At 37.3% G+C, this 16,592-nt stretch overlaps 1 protein-coding gene across 7 annotated transcripts in view; it reads left to right on the forward strand.

Annotated features, from left to right (window-relative positions):
* MITF (melanocyte inducing transcription factor) overlaps positions 1-8,565 on the forward strand; it is a 253,046-nt gene extending 244,481 nt beyond the window's left edge. For all 7 annotated transcript variants that reach the window (XM_037800175.1, XM_037800181.1, XM_037800192.1 and 4 more), the window contains 2 exons: positions 1,859-2,006; positions 5,025-8,565. In XM_037800175.1, coding sequence (XP_037656103.1) covers positions 1,859-2,006; positions 5,025-5,426 — 550 coding nt within the window. In that variant the 3' untranslated portion in view covers positions 5,427-8,565. The remainder of the gene's footprint in view (positions 1-1,858; positions 2,007-5,024) is intronic.
* The last annotated feature ends 8,027 nt before the right edge of the window (positions 8,566-16,592 follow it).

Below are 16,592 nucleotides of genomic sequence, written 5' to 3' on the forward strand. Positions count from 1 at the left end.
TGTTTTCAAAAGGGTTGAAAGGGTCCCTTTTATTTAAAAAGGAAAAAGGTGGAAAGCCCTCCCTTTAAGCCCAGAAGTCTAATTAGTTGATTGGATCGCATAAGGAAGCAAAACCCAAGATAATTGTTTGAAATAGTCACTTCTTAGAAACTTGGAGTAGCTGCTTGCATCTTCCAATACTGGTTTCTCACCTTTCCGGCCTAATTGAGGCATCATCCATCACAGTTAAGTTTCTTTCTGGCTGCTAACGTTTCTGTGCCTTGATCTTAGCCTGAAGATTGTCTGCTCTTTGCTCTCCCCCAGGAACTCAGGACACCTCTGGGGTTTGCCATCTTTGGTGCCCAGACCCCAGGGATCAGCCCCTCAGAAGTCTCTGGAGGCTTTGATTCTGCCTCTCGTGGGAGATCTATTTTGTTCTTCATCTACCCCAAATGAGGATCAGTTACTTGGGGGGTTGTTTTAATGGTACTCCATTCGCATTTCCCACCTGATACTTCCAATTTGCTTTTAGCAGCGATTGATTGTGGGGTAGTTGTACCTCCATATATTAAATTGATTTTATTGTCACCACCATCATCATCATCACCATGACCACTGTCTATGAAAGGGCTTGAATTAAATTAAAGCACCATAGAAATATACTATATACTATTACTCAGTATAATTCATTCCTAGTTTTTTTCTGGAGTCCTCTAAATTTTTTAAAGTGCTTTCACCTACATTTTATTGGCATTCTTAATTTTCTCATAGGTGAGTGCCTTAGTACTATAGTAATTAAGAACTGAGAGGCACCAAGCCCAGACGGCTTGCGTTTGAATTCCAAACCAGTCCCTTACGAGGTGTTTCACCTTGGGAAAGATATTTATTATACTTTATAAAGATATTATTATACTTTATTTTTCTCATCTGTTAAAAATAAAAAAAAGGATCACAACATTCCTACCTAGTCCAGTTGTTTTGATGAATCAGTCACCTAAGGGGGAGAAGAGTGTGGCAGTTTAGGGCATGAACTCTGGGAGCCAGATTCCCTGGGCTCCCTGGCTTTGCCACTTCCTAGCTGCAAGCATGACCATGTGCACATTATTTAATCTCTCTGTGCCTTAGTTTTCCTGTCTCTAAAATAGGGATAATATTAGTAATTATCCATTGAAGTTGTTATGATTAAATGAGCTGTAAAACACTTATAAAAGCACCTGGTGTGTAGTAAATGCTATTTAAAGATAGCTATTTTAATTGTTATGTTGAGCCCTTAACTCAGTGCCTGCTACATTTGAATTGTGTTCTAAACTTTTTATAGCACGTTCTTTTAATTTTAGTAATGTACCTACAAGACCAGCTCATGCAAGTGTAGGGTCACCATTCTATAGATGAGGAAACAGAGAAAGAGAGGGGCCAGATAATCTGCCTATGAGTATTCATGATAAAATCCAGGGCGGGGTCACAATCAAGTAGTGAGATCTTAGGGGATTTTTTTTTTTACCATAGCTTTTTCTGTTTAAGTTAACTTTTATAGGCCTAGACACATATAATTATTTAAGATAGTATTAAAGAATATTGACTTTGAAATCAACAATCTAAGTTTAAATCCTGACTCCACCTTATTCTGGTCCTGTGACCTAGGACAAGTTGAAAAACCTCAGTTTCAACACATTGACCTCCCTACCTGTCAGGTACTTGCCTGGATTAAGATAATGTATAACAAATGGGTGCACAGTGTCCAGCACGTGGCAAGCCCTCAGTGAATAATTATTATTAACCTACAATTGTTGTTCTAAGTTGAGAAATTGAATGTTTGAGTGTTGAATTTTCATTGAGCCTCAAGTCCTAAAAAGTCCATTTTCATCCATTTTCATCACAGAGACATGCGCTGGAACAAGGGAACCATTTTAAAAGCATCTGTGGACTATATCCGAAAGTTGCAACGAGAACAACAACGTGCAAAGGAACTTGAAAACCGACAGAAGAAACTGGAGCATGCCAACCGGCATTTGTTGCTCAGGATACAGGTCGGTGGCATGCTCTATGTAAAGTTTTTACATGTTACTGACCGGAATTATACCATTTGTTTCATTAAGTTAAACTGTACAGTCTTTAGAGGGAGGGAAGGCAAAAATTAATTTTAATAATGCGTGCAGTTTGCCCATCGTTCCATTTAGTGAGTGTCTGTACCGACAAGCATGTCATGGGAGATAAGAGACCCCTGCGTCTCCCCCACAATGTAAGCATGACATGGAAGGATTGATCCCTCTTTCGTATCAGCTCCTGGTACTTAGATGCTGAGTTTAAAGATGCAACTTCCTCTGAAACTGTCCTACACAATAAAGAAAAAATGACTTCTGCTGTTGACTGAAGGGAGTTTCAAGGACAATTTTAACTTACTTGCTGATTTTAGAACCCAACCTACAAATAAGAACCAGTGACACTGTATCTTCTTGTTGAGTAGATGGACTCATCTTTTACCAGATTTTGCCGTAGAGGAAGGGATGTCTTACAAGTTTCCCATGCAGCTATTCATGGAGCTGTTTTATGAAACAGGAATTTAAAACATGACATCTTAGAGATCAGTTTGTCTCATCTGATGGTGTTAATCGCGGGCCTTGAATTTATTCAACAGTGATTCATTTATATGATTTCCAATCTTTGCAATGCTCCACACCACCATCCCATTTCTAGAGGTCATATCTCTTATTTCACTGCAGTGATCCTCAGGCAGAAGGTGGTTCTTCCCTAGGCATGTATGCATTTTAGAATCTGAAGAGTAGAGATTGTACATAATTTGAAAATCCTCCTCTATCCAGTTCTTCCCTTTTTTTCAGCTTTTATTGTTCATTTGTTTTATGTTCCATTTCTTTAATAAGTAGCCGTAGATATTTACTCACTTGAACTTAGTGTATCCATTTATAAAAACAATTTGTACTAATGGACTATTTTCTTATATGGGTATTAAAATGCAATAGCTATTTTGAAAGAGAAATGAGGTTTTGTTTGTTTAGTTTAATTTTAAGGTTCCAAATGTGGATTCATAGGAAATACGAATATTGTGAAACATGTGAATTGGAAATTCCACAGTGATGATGTCTTGGTTTTCTTCCAGTGACAGCATGAGGCAGCCATTAGCACTTTTGCATATCATAGAAAACATTATTAATTATGAAAGCTCCGCAATGCAATCAGCCAGAGTTTTCTAGAAGAGATTTATCACATTGTTTAGAAATTTAAGTGATGCTTTAATCAGCCAATAAATATTTTTAATTAAACAACAAAGGATTAGAGTGAGATGTTTGCCTTTCTCAATCCAACTTTATCATTATTATTATTTTTGCACAGACAAGCTGCATGCCTAGGGGTGCTGTTCTTATTAGTGTGTTGGTGTAGATTCACAAGACTGCAGGTTTTCAGTTTAGGCCTAAGGGCTTCCTTTCATTTTCACTCTAACTGATGCATGCAGAAACTTTTACAGAAGAAAGAGCATGAAACCTTAATATCAGTGGAACTGCTATTTTATTAAATAGCCCAGGGCTTTAAAATGATGTCTTAGAGAGACTTGTGTTTCTGGAGATTGTGTGAAGCAACATGCAGATATGTGTGTGACTTCTCAGGCTTCCATCTCTTACTTGTGTTTCACACAGAGAACGATCTTTCCGCTCAAACAACCTTTAATATACACTGAATGTGACTTTTCAGGAACATGTATTTCTAGACTTGTGGGCAAAGGATGAGAGGTCATGCTGCGTGGGAGAGTACTTTTTTCCTTTGTATTGTGGCAAGGTGACTTGCTTCAAATTTATATTCTAGTAATTTTACTATGATTTTCATACTGTCACAAACCTAGGATGGCATGGCAATGGGACATAGCTCACTGGAGAGTAAACTGGTGTCTCTAAGGTTCATTTTAGGAGTGTCTGGGGATACTCAGAAAGAGAAAAGGGAAAGAGCTTGCCTGGAGGGCATTTGGAAATGAGGGACTAGGGAAGTCACTGATCACCAAGAAGGTACGTGAAGAAGGTGTAGAAAAGGTTATTGATCTTATAGGTGAGGATTTTCTTGTGGAACAGAAAGAATAACACCCTTTTGCCATGTAGAGGTGGGTTGAATGATGCTTCTCAAACTTTAGTCAATTGCATAACCTTCACAACTTTTGCCATTACTGCATCTTAGTTATATTAGAGGTTCTCAAACTTTCTTAGTTCACAGCACCCTAGTGTCTTCATAACTGTTTCACTGTACCCTTAGGCCAAAAGAAATACCTACTATTTCCATTAAGTCCAAACAACTTGTGAAATATTTATGTCCTAACAACTTGGTAGCCATTTGAAAAAATATAACACATAAATTAAAAGAAAAAAAATAGCATTTTGATTCTATTTTTAAATAACTGCATTAACTACTAATGGGACGTGTGTGTCTGTTGCACATTGCACAGCTTCTCAGACCGTAGAATCAAATTGGACACCACCACACCCTTATGTCCTGTTTCACATTGATTTTCAAGCAGTACTTGCTTTTTATCAGAGTGCTTGCCAGAAACCCAGCTTTGCAAAGGTATGATGTAAATGAAAGAAATGTAGCATAATTTAATGCTAAAACTGAACAATCTTGACCTTAGGAGTTCTTGCAGTAGTATTGCTCAGTTTCCTTGAAATTTTAAAATATCCCCCAGTGCACTGTAGGTTCACTGCACCATCCCTGAATACTTCAGTGCCAGGTTTGGGGACCATGGAACTATTTTATTATTTAGTTAATATTTTCCTTTTATCAGCTCATTTTTTAAAAATTTTATTTTTCTTTGTTAACCTCATTGTCATCAGTATCTGTGGAAGAAATATCCCCCTATAAACTTTGAATACATGATATATAATCCGTATTCCACCCAAAAACATCTTTTCCTATACTACCAGTGGTACTTGCACACCATATTTTAGGTTTCTTGACCTAAAAGAGCAAAAAAAAAAAAAAAAAAAACTTTTATTTTGAATATAACTATCTATTTCCTTTCAAGTGTCTGATTTTCACTTTTATTTTAGGAACTTGAAATGCAGGCTCGTGCTCATGGACTTTCTCTTATTCCGTCCACGGGTCTGTGCTCTCCAGATTTGGTGAATCGTGTTATCAAGCAAGAACCCGTTCTGGAAAACTGCAACCAAGACCTCCTTCAGCATCATGCCGACCTGACTTGCACAACAACTCTCGATCTCACAGATGGTACCATCACCTTCAACAGCAGCCTCGGAACTGGGCCTGAGAGCAACCAAGCCTATAGCGTCCCCTCCAAAATGGGATCCAAACTGGAAGACATCCTGATGGATGATACTCTTTCTCCCGTTGGCATAACTGATCCGCTTCTTTCCTCAGTGTCCCCGGGGGCTTCCAAGACAAGCAGCAGGAGGAGCAGCATGAGCATGGAGGAAACGGAGCATGCTTGTTAGCAAACCACCCCTCCCATCCACCTCCTCACAGACTGCTTCCTTTCTTGATTAGTAGATTTAATAATTTACCTGAAGGGGTTTTCTTGATAATTTTCCTTTAATATGAAATTTTTTTCATGCTTTATCAATAGCCCAGGATATATTTTATTTTTAGAATTTTGTGAAACAGACTTGTATATTCTATTTTACAACTACAGATGCCTCCAAAGCATTGTACAGTAAGTGTACAGTATTGGTGAACTGAATTCACCACGGACTTTAGCTTTCTGAGCAAGAGGATTTTGCATCAGGGAGAGTCTGTCCATTTTTATTCAGGGGAAACTTAGTTTGAGGTTTTATGCCTTTGACTTCCTTGGAAATTAAATGTAAAGTTTAATCAAAACAATGTAAAGCAGCCCCCCTCCCCCCAAAAAAAGGAAGAGAGAGGGAGAGAAAAAAGAGAAAAGAAGAAAGAAAACCCCACACTAACCCTTTTTCATTTTGTAAATGTATTGATTCCTTGGTACTGCCTTAAAAATACAGTACCCTTCTAGCATTGTTTAGTCTTTATCCTGCAAACTATTTAAAGAAATATTATATTCTGTAAAAGGCGAAAAAAAAAACCCCAAAAAAAAACTCGCAGCCATTTTCATGAGGATTGTCTGGTTAGAAAACGTAATTGAAATTGTTCCTTAGGTGCAGCTGATTCTGAAGAGAGGCAGAACTAGGCTCAGAAGTAGGGACTCTAGTCTTAACTCTCTTTTTATATGTACTCTGTTAAAGTTTTCTTCATCAATGAGTGTGATTCCATTTTTCATCAAATATATTTTATTTTGAAATGGAAATCAATGTCCTCTCAAAGTAAAATATTGAGGAGCACTGAAAGTTTGTTTTACTTTTATTTTTTAGTTTTTATTTTCACTTTTGATATGACAACCAAACTGGGCACATTTCTAATTGGCTTTACTATTTTTATTTTTAAATTATGTTTTACTGCGTTTTTGATTTGTACAGATTCTTTATTATCATTGTTCTTTTCAATATGTTTGTATTAATTTGTAAGAATATACATCTTAAAATTGCAAGTTTTCAATATTTTTTACAATTTACTGGTGGTTTTCTGCATTCTTTGTAGACACATGAAAGAAAACTTATGCAAGGTCTTGTGTTTAAAGAGAGCTTTGCAAATATTTTGTATATTGCAGTCTCACTGAGAACCGTTTTTCAGCACATTTAAGGTGTAGTATTAATAGGTTAAAACCAGGCTTTCTAGTGAAAATAAACTTACATATTTATTTTTAGTGATATAAACATAGCAATATTCTTGGAAACTGATAACTATAGCGTTAATATGCCCATTATGGTCATTTAAATTGGGATTTATTTCAGCAAATTTGCTGAATTTTTTTTTAAGAGAGAAATACTGTATTGGCAAATTACTGTTACTTGATAACACTGTTTTAACAAGCAGCAATGTTGTAAAGTTAGTGTCAGTGCATTATCTACTTGTGTAGTCCTATGCAATAATAGTAGTGTTACATGTATTCTATCAGGCCTAGATGTTTTCTACAGATGGCATATGGTGTTACGAGCCAGGCTGTTGAAAGGAATTTCTTAGCAGCCTACAATTGAATAGCAAGTGGTATAAAGCATATCCATTCAGAATGAAGTGCCTTAAATATAGCCATAGTCTTTTTTTGGACTAGCACTGACTGATCTGTAATGTTGGAGAAAGTTTCAAGATGGTTATCTATAGTCAAGAGGAACATTTAGCATGGTGCCTATCTAGATGATATAAGAGCTTCCAATTTTCCTTCAGATATTTTTAATATTAAATATATTTTAGTGACAGAGTGCCAACTTCTTTCATCAGGAAACCTTATTCAGGAGGGTTTGAAAAAATGTATTTAAATGTCAAATGTGAATTGCTGATGGCTGATGGAGGGTTCAGAGAGAAGGAGTGAGTGCCAGATGTATGAATGGATGGCTTACAGGAAAATAATAAGAATCCTTAGAAACATTGATGATGCTATCAGTTCTATAGCTTTATTACTTAAGGGGGTAGGGAAAATAATTTCCCATTCTTTCAACCCCTTAATTGTATAGTTCTTTTACTAGAATAGTGATGCAAATCTGCATGAACAGCTAATTGTACCATAGTGTTTATTGATACAATCATAGCATTGTCTATTTTTCTCTTCATATTTATACGGTGGGGGAGTGGAGCTGGGGGCAAAGGTCGAAAATTGCAGTGCTTTGACGCTAGTTTTCCTTAGCTGATTTTGAGAGTTTTTAAAAATTGAGCAAGGTTGACTAACTCATGGCTTGGGCCATATGGCCAGGGTTAAGCAACCTACAGAAAGAAAGCTTTATGTGGAGAAAGTGTGGCATCTTGTACCACTGCCCTGGCTCTCGCAACTCCTGAGCTCACCCTCCCCTGCTTCCCTGCCCCCTTGTTCTTCAAAGACAATTTCTCGGAGTGGCAGGTGAGCAAGCCCAGGAGAATGCTGCAACTTCGGGGGTGGTTTTATTTATTTATTTTTTGCCAAATAGAGTGGAATTGTTTTAGGGCCTAGTGAAGCCAAGAGGTGGTGGTTTGGGCTCGTCATTTTTAAGAAAAGAGTGATCCACACCACTCCCCCCATCTCTAGGGCGCAGAACTCTGACTTGGGGTTGGGCCTCTATATGGAGTGACCAAAATGCCAAAATTGTCCACCCACTTTTGGGTAACGCAGTGGAGATACCAAACCTTCTGACTTTGCCAAAAAACATACAACCAACTTGGTCATACAATAGGGTGAAAAAGTTCTTTCTGGTTGTTTTTAAACAATAAAGCAATAAGAACAAGTAAAATATATAGGGAGTTAAAAGATATAAAGCACAAAGGAATGCACTTATTAATATTTTTGAAAAATGCACTGGGGAAAGTTGATATTGATAATAGTATTAAAAAAAAACCCTATTTCTTGAAAAAATGACAAATGACTGTCTCTTGCAGACACTTGGTACTGTAATGTTAATAGTCTTCTGCTGTTGGATGCAGCAATAATTTCTGTATGGTCCATAGCACTGTATATTATGGATCGATATTAATGTATCCAATGACATAATTGAAGTGTTGCTCTTGATAGCCTCATTAAAGCATTTGGTTTTTCACATAGTGGTGGCCAATCGTGTTTAGTTCATGCCAATTTTGAAAGTGTTTGTCTTATCAAAAAAAAATGGTAGCACACATTTTATTTTTATTTAATGAATGACAAATTGCATGAAAATTTTTTAAATGCCAGTAAGTACTTTTTTGTTTTAAATGTCATTCTAGGATGTTACTTTTTTCTTTTTTAAACTTTTTGCCAAAATGGTTTTAAACATTTTCGATTTCTTCGTGACTTGCAATCTAATGAACTATAATTAAGCAACTTTTTTTCCCTTCTGAATTTAAAGGGATTTTAAAACTCCCAATGACAAGAATTCATTTTAGATATAGGCGTTTAATTGAAGATGTTTCAGTGAGAGGGGGCTTTACAAAAAGACAAACTGTCAGAAGAACCCTTGCATATTTACAGAAAAAGATAGTGGGGTTTTAAAATACAAATTTACAATAATGAAAGCTTAATACACCCAGGCTGGCAGCTCCTGGCTGTTTTTTTTTTTAATAAAGTACTTAAGAATCATTTGATAAATGTTGAATTTGAATCGAAAAGTGTCAGACAAAACATGTCTTTATTCCCTAGCTAGACCTTAAACTTCTGCCCTCTTAAAAAATATATTCCTGGTTTAACCTCTGGAGAAAATGAGCAAGGAACTTCCTGTAATGCTTCTGATCTGATTGTCAGCTTATTTCTTCAGTTCAATTTTTTTCTTTAACTATAATATACAATAATCGAAGCCTTTCCCTTTCAGAGTTATTTGAATTATTTATATTTCCCATAAAAATGTGACTGTGTAATGTCTTAAAACGTGTGAAAGTGAGATTTCTTATCTGAATGAAAAAATTTTCTCAGCAAAATCCAAAGCAGGTAAGTTGAAAGTTGGGGCTTTTCAAGTCGGGAGGTCTGCAGCAGTCCCTTAAGCTGAGTTTCCGCCCTGCCATTTGCCTGTTGACCTGCACTTCATGATGTATAGGGACCCTCCGTCTCCCCCCAACCCCCATGCACCGGTATGTGTTATGGGGGTAGTAGGTGTTACCCAGACAGCAGGCATTCGCCTACAACTTTCATGACTTTATTTCTTGTCCACATACTTATATTTTGTTAAATTTTTTAGTAAGCCAGTCTACTTTTAAAGAAAAATAAATTATATCCATGAAATGAAAAGGCGTGGGTTCTCAGCCGGACTTCTTGCATTAGAATCTTATCTCTGCCCATTTCCAGCTATGAGATTTCAGACAAGTTACTTAACCCCTCTGTGCCTCAGTTTCCTGTCTGTTCAAAGAAGAGAGTAATAGCAGCACCTGCGTAGTGCTGTGTTGTGAGACCATTCAAATCAATATACTAGAATTTTTATGTGGCATGTAGTACATGCTCAGTAAACAGGAGCAGTTCTTTGTGTTATCATAATCAACTTCTTCATTATTAAAATAGAGAATACTTCCTGGACTACCTCATCCAGTCACCTGTGCCATGCACCTGCATTTGGAGAAACACTGCCTTACAGATAGGTCTAACATGTTTGAATTGGAAAGGCAACAGGATCCACAGTCTACTTGGAGAAGAGGAACTCACTGTCTCTAGGGCCTATTATTTTGGAAATAATAAACCCAATTGATCAACTTTTTTATATCTTCTGCACTAATGACCTAAAATTCAAATCATATTAGACCCACACACTCTGCATGTTTTCCTCTGCTCTGAGAATAATTACACTATATTATTTCCAGAAAATATGCTTTGTTGAGGCTGAAATCTCTACTACATTCCCTAAGGAATTAAATTGGTGTCTTGACTATATCCTGTCCACTTTCCTATCAAAACTTAAATGTTTTTCAGGTTTTTATTTTCAATTATATTTGATCCCTTCTTTGAAACACCATCTGAAGAGCTAATCTTCATAATCCAGCCAAAATAAATGAATCTTTAGAACTGCCCTATTTTTATTTTTCTGTGTATGCCAAGATTTAGTGCATTGTCAAGTAGCATCAGGAAAGCTCATCTAAGAGGGACTGTTGTAAAGTCTGGTTTCCATTTATATTTAGAGAAAGATGGTGATGATCTCTTAATTCTTTGCAGCCACATCAAGACTCAGTAGCAATGGCTTCATGTCTTAAGCATGCTAACATGAATCCACAATATACATCTTGTACAGAGTATAAATGAAAGAAGTTTCCACTATCCCAGTTTTCCCAAAAGGTATGTACCCAAGAAAAATGTTGTATGCATTTGCCATATTAAAATTGTCTAGTCCTTGTATATAGATAAAACTTAGATATGGTTAATCTCATTTGTGTTCAATATTTGTAGGTCTTTTTTTAAAATTCAATTTTATTGAGATATATTCATATACCATACAATCATCCATGGTGTACAGTCAGTTCACAATGCCATTATATAGTTGTGCATTCATCACCACAATCAATTTTTGACCATTTTCATTACCATACAACAAAGAATAAGAATTAAAGTTAAACTAAAAAAGAACACCGCAAACATCCCACACCCCCCAATCTCTCCCTATTACTCATTTACTTTTTGTTCTCATTTTTCTATTCATCTGTCCACACCCTGTATAAAGGGAGTGGGAACCACCAAGTTTTTCACAATCACATGGTCATACAGTGTAAGCTATATAGTTATACAATCATCTTCAAGAATAAAGGCTACTGGGTTGCAGTTCAACAGTTTCAGGTGTTTCCCTCCAGCTGTTCAAATGCACTAGAAACTAAAAAGGGATATCTATATAATACATAAGAGTAACCTCCAGAATGACCTTTCAACTCTATTTGAGATCTCTCAGCCTCTAAAACTTTATTTTGTTTGATTTGTCTTCCCCCTTTTGGCCCAAGAAGGCTTTCTCAATCCCATGATGCCAGGGCCAAGCTCATCCCTGTGAGTCATATTCCATGTTGCCAGAGAGATTTACACCCCTGGGAGTTATGTCCCATGTAGGGGAGAGGGCAGTGATTTTACCTGCAGTTGGCTTAGAGAGAGAGGCCTCATCTGAGCAACAAAAGAAGGTTCTCTGGGGGTGACTCTTAGGCACCATTGGCTTAGTCTTTCCTTGGCAGCAACAAGATTGAGGGCTCGGCCTTCCACATTGATAGTTTCCAATGCTTGTGAGAATATCATTAATTCCCCAAGTGGGGAAATTTATTTCCACATTTTCCCCTAGTTTCTCAAAGGGGCTTTACAAATACATTTTTATTCTCTACCCAAATTACTCTGGGATATACTGGGGCTTCACACTAACCTGTACAAACCAACCAGATTTCACTCCCTATTCAACATTACATGTAATTATGTTGTTTGAATAAACTGACCATGCAAGTTGAATTAAATAGTGTGTTACAAACAATATGGATTTTGTACCTAATAAACGTTTCTTCCTTTGGTCTCACACAGAAATTGAAATTTTAAAAACACTGTCAATATTATCCTTTACCCTTTAGTCTGGTTTACCTTAGTCTAACCAAATCCATTTCGTTCATTTCTCTAATTGAATTCTGATCTCTTTTTCCAAACTTCTTAACATTTGCTTTACGGGATAATGCTGACATTCATAGCTGCTGCACTCTGGCTCAGAGTCTCACATGTCACACAGATACCCAAAGTTCCAGGGACCGACCAGGTTATACACAAAGAGCTCAGCATCTCAGAATTTAGAAATAAACATTACAACTCAGGAATAGATGTAACTGCTGAAAGAACTTACAATCTAGGAAACTTTACAAAAAGCCTTCCTCTGATAACCTGTGCTCTCAGGTTCAGGTCTCAGAATGTGCATTTATAGTTAGTCCATATTAGTAAGGCATTATAATGTTTTTCTTTTCATTTCTGGTTTATTTCACCCAGCATACTGTCCTCAATGTCCATTCATCTCACAATTTCACTCCTTTTTGTAGCAGCTCAATACTCCATTGTATGTATGATGGAGTTCGCCATTCTGTTCATCAGTTGATGTACCCTTATGCCACCTCCATCCACTGCAGATCATGAATACTGACACCATAAACCCCACTGTGCAGATGTCCATTTGTGTCCCTCTTTTCCCTTTTTCCAAGTAAATACCCAATAACCGAGTTGCAGGACCACATGGCAACCCCATGCTTAGCATCCTGTGGAACCAGCACACTGTGCTCCAGATGGGCTGCACCATTCTACTTCCTCACCAACAGTGATTAGGTACTCCCTGTCTCCACATTTTCTCCAGCACTTGTATCCCTCTGTTTATTTTTTAGATGGTTTTATTCACATACCATACATTCCATCCTAAGTAAACAATCAATGGTTCCTTGTATAATCATGTAGTTATGCATTTACCAACACTATGTATACAAGAACATTTCCATTTCTTCCACAAAGAAAGAGGAAGAGGTGAAAGAAGTAGAAAGACAAAAGAAAAAGAAAAAGTAAAAGAAAAAGAAAATGACAACATTCTGTGCTGTGATCTCAGCTGTTCCACCTATGCAAGGCTGGTATACACTGTGTCCAGTAACAGATGTCCCCCAACAGTTGTTCCAGATTATTTACTGGTTGTTCCTGGTTATTTGCTAGTTGCTCTAGACGACTAACTAAATTCCACAGCTCTCTATGCCTCCATCTTGCCCTGTCTCCTCTATTTATAGGTCTTTTGAGCCTATTACCAATACCAGATAGACTGGGAAAGAATTAATAGTAAAGCCATTTTGCTTTTGAAAAAATGGTGTTTTAAATTTCTGATTATGGAGTCAAGTAAAGTGATATTGAAATGGGTGGAGCTGTCACTCAAATTCTTTACATATTGTTTAGATAGCAAAATCTGTGTAGATAGAATCCACTAACTAGCATTTCCCAAACTTCTCTTTATGGAACTAGTTCCACAGGTGTTTCAGGTGTTTGGGGAAATGTGGATTTGGGGAGAGAGGAGGGTAAAGTTCTGTAGTTAATTTGGGGAAAGTTAAATTGGGAAAATGTGGGAAATGCTGGAAAAAACAAATCTGAACAGGTATCTCTACTGCAAAACTCATGCTCTTTATTTTTTTTTTTTTTTTTTTTTAAATCATCATTTTATTGAGATATATTCACATACCACGCAGTCATACAAAACAAATTGTACTTTCGATTGTTTACAGTACCATTACATAGTTGTACAATCATCACCTAAATCAATCCCTGACACCTTCATTAGCACACACACAAAAATAACAAGAATAATAATTAGAGTGAAAAAGAGCAATTGAAGTAAAAAAGAACACTGGGTACCTTTGTCTGTTTGTTTCCTTCCCCTACTTTTCTACACATCCATCCATAAACTAGACAAAGTGGTGTTTGGTCCTTATGGCTTTCCCAATCCCATTGTCACCCCTCATAAGCTACATTTTTATACAACTGTCTTCGAGATTCATGGGTTCTGGGTTGTAGTTTGATAGTTTCAGGTATCCACCACCAGCTACCCCAATTCTTTAGAACCTAAAAAGGGTTGTCTAAAGTGTGCATAAGAGTGCCCACCAGAGTGACCTCTCGGCTCCTTTTGGAATCTCTCTGCCACTGAAGCTTATTTCATTTCCTTTCACATCCCCCTTTTGGTCAAGAAGATGTTCTCCGTCCCACGGTGCCAGGTCTACATTCCTCCCTGGGAGTCATATTCCACGTTGCCAGGGAGATTCACTTCCCTGGGTGTCTGATCCCACGTAGGGGGGAGGGCAGTGATTTCACCTTTCAAGTTGGCTTAGCCAGAGAGAGAGGGCCACATCTGAGCAACAAAGAGGCATTCAGGAGGAGACTCTTAGGCACAAATACAGGGAGGCCTAGCCTCTCCTTTGCAGCAACCGTCTTCCCAAGGGTAAAACTTATGGTAGAGGGCTCAACCCATCAAACCACCAGTCCCCTATGTCTGTGGTCATGTTAGCAACCATGGAGGTGGGGTAGGCGAATACCCCTGCATTCTCCACAGGCTCCTCAAGGGGGCACTACATCTTTTTTTTTTTTTTTTCCCCCTTGTTTGTCTTTTTTCTTTTTTTTTTTTTTTAACTTTCCCTTCTTTTTTCAAATCACCTGTATGAAAAAAAAAGTTAAAAGAAAACAAACATACAATAAAAGAGCATTTCAAAGAGACCATAGCAAGGGAGTAAGAAAAAGACAACTAACCTAAGATAACTGCTTAACTTCCAACATGTTCCTACTTTACCCCAAGAAAGTTACATAATATAGCAACATTTCAGTGAACTTGTTCCTACTACAACCATCAGAAATTAACAGACCATAGTCATTTCTGGGCATCCCCAGAACGTTAAATAGCTTATCTGTTCTTCCTGGATTATTGTTCCCCCTTCCTTAATTGCTCTCTACTGCTAGTTCCCCTACATTCTACATTATAAACCATTTGTTTTACATTTTTCAAAGTTCACATTAGTGGTAGCATATAATATTTCTCTTTTTGTGCCTGGCTTATTTCGCTCAGCATTATGTCTTCAAGGTTCATCCATGTTGTCATATGTTTCACCAGATCGTTCCTTCTTACTGCCGCGTAGTATTCCATCGTGTGTATATACCACATTTTATTTATCCACTCATCTGTTGAAGGACATTTGGGTTGTTTCCATCTCTTGGCAATTGTGAATAATGCTGCTATGAACATTGGCGTGCAGATATCTGTTCGTGTCACTGCTTTCCGATCTTCCGGGTATATACCGAGGAGTGCAATCGCTGGATCGAATGGTAGCTCTATATCTAGTTTTCTAAGGAGCTGCCAGACTGACTTCCAGAGTGGCTGAACCATTATACAGTCCCACCAACAATGAATAAGAGTTCCAATTTCTCCACATCCCCTCCAGCATTTGTAGTTTCCTGTTTGTTTAATGGCAGCCATTCTAACCGGTGTTAGATGGTATCTCATTGTGGTCTTAATTTGCATCTCTCTAATAGCTAGTGAAGCTGAACATTTTTTCATGTGTTTCTTGGTCATTTGTATTTCCTCTTCAGAGAACTGTCTTTTCATATCTTTTGCCCATTTTATAATTGGGCTGTCTGTACTATTGTCATTGAGTTGTAGGATTTCTTTGTATATGCAAGATATCAGTCTTTTGTCAGATACATGGTTTCCAAAAATTTTTTCCCATTGAGTTGGCTGCCTCTTTACCTTTTGAGAAATTCCTTTGAGGTGCAGAAACTTCTAAGCTTGAGGAGTTCCCATTTATCTATTTTCTCTTTTGTTGCTTGTGCTTTGGGTGTAAAGTCTAGGAAGTGGCCTCCTAATACAAGGTCTTGAAGATGTTTTCCTACATTATCTTCTAGGAGTTTTATGGTACTTTCTTTTATATTGAGATCTTTGGTCCATTTTGAGTTAATTTTTGTGTAGGGGGTGAGGTAGGGGTCCTCTTTCATTCTTTTGGATATGGATATCCAACTCTCCCAGCCCCATTTGTTGAAAAGACCATTATGGCTCAGTTCGGTGACTTTGGGGGCCTTATCAAAGATCAGTCGGCCATAGATCTGAGGGTCTATCTCTGAATTCTCAATTCGATTCCATTGATCTATATGTCTATCTTTGTGCCAGTACCATGCTGTCTTGGCAACTGTGGCTTTATAATAAGCTTCAAAGTCAGGGAGTGTAAGTCCTCCCACTTCGTTTTTCTTTTTTAGAGTGTCTTTAGCAATTCGAGGCATCTTCCCTTTCCAAATAAATTTGATAACTAGCTTTTCCAAGTCTGCAAAGTAGGTTGTTGGAATTTTGATTGGGATTGCATTGAATCTGTAGATGAGTTTGGGTAGAATTGACATCTTAATGACATTTAGCCTTCCTATCCATGAACATGGAATATTTTTCCATCTTTTAAGGTCCCCTTCTATTTCTTTTAGTAGAGTTATGTAGTTTTCTTTGTATAGGTCTTTTACATCTTTGGTTAAGTTGATTCCTAGGTACTTGATTTTTTTAGTTGCTATTGAAAATGGTATCTTTTTCTTGAGTGTCTCTTCAGTTTGTTCATTTCTAGCATATAGAAACATTACTGACTTATGTGCATTAATCTTGTATCCCGCTACTTTGCTAAATTTGTTT

The sequence above is a fragment of the Choloepus didactylus genome, chromosome 1, assembly GCF_015220235.1.
Source record: "Choloepus didactylus isolate mChoDid1 chromosome 1, mChoDid1.pri, whole genome shotgun sequence".
Taxonomy (NCBI): Eukaryota; Metazoa; Chordata; class Mammalia; order Pilosa; family Megalonychidae; genus Choloepus; species Choloepus didactylus.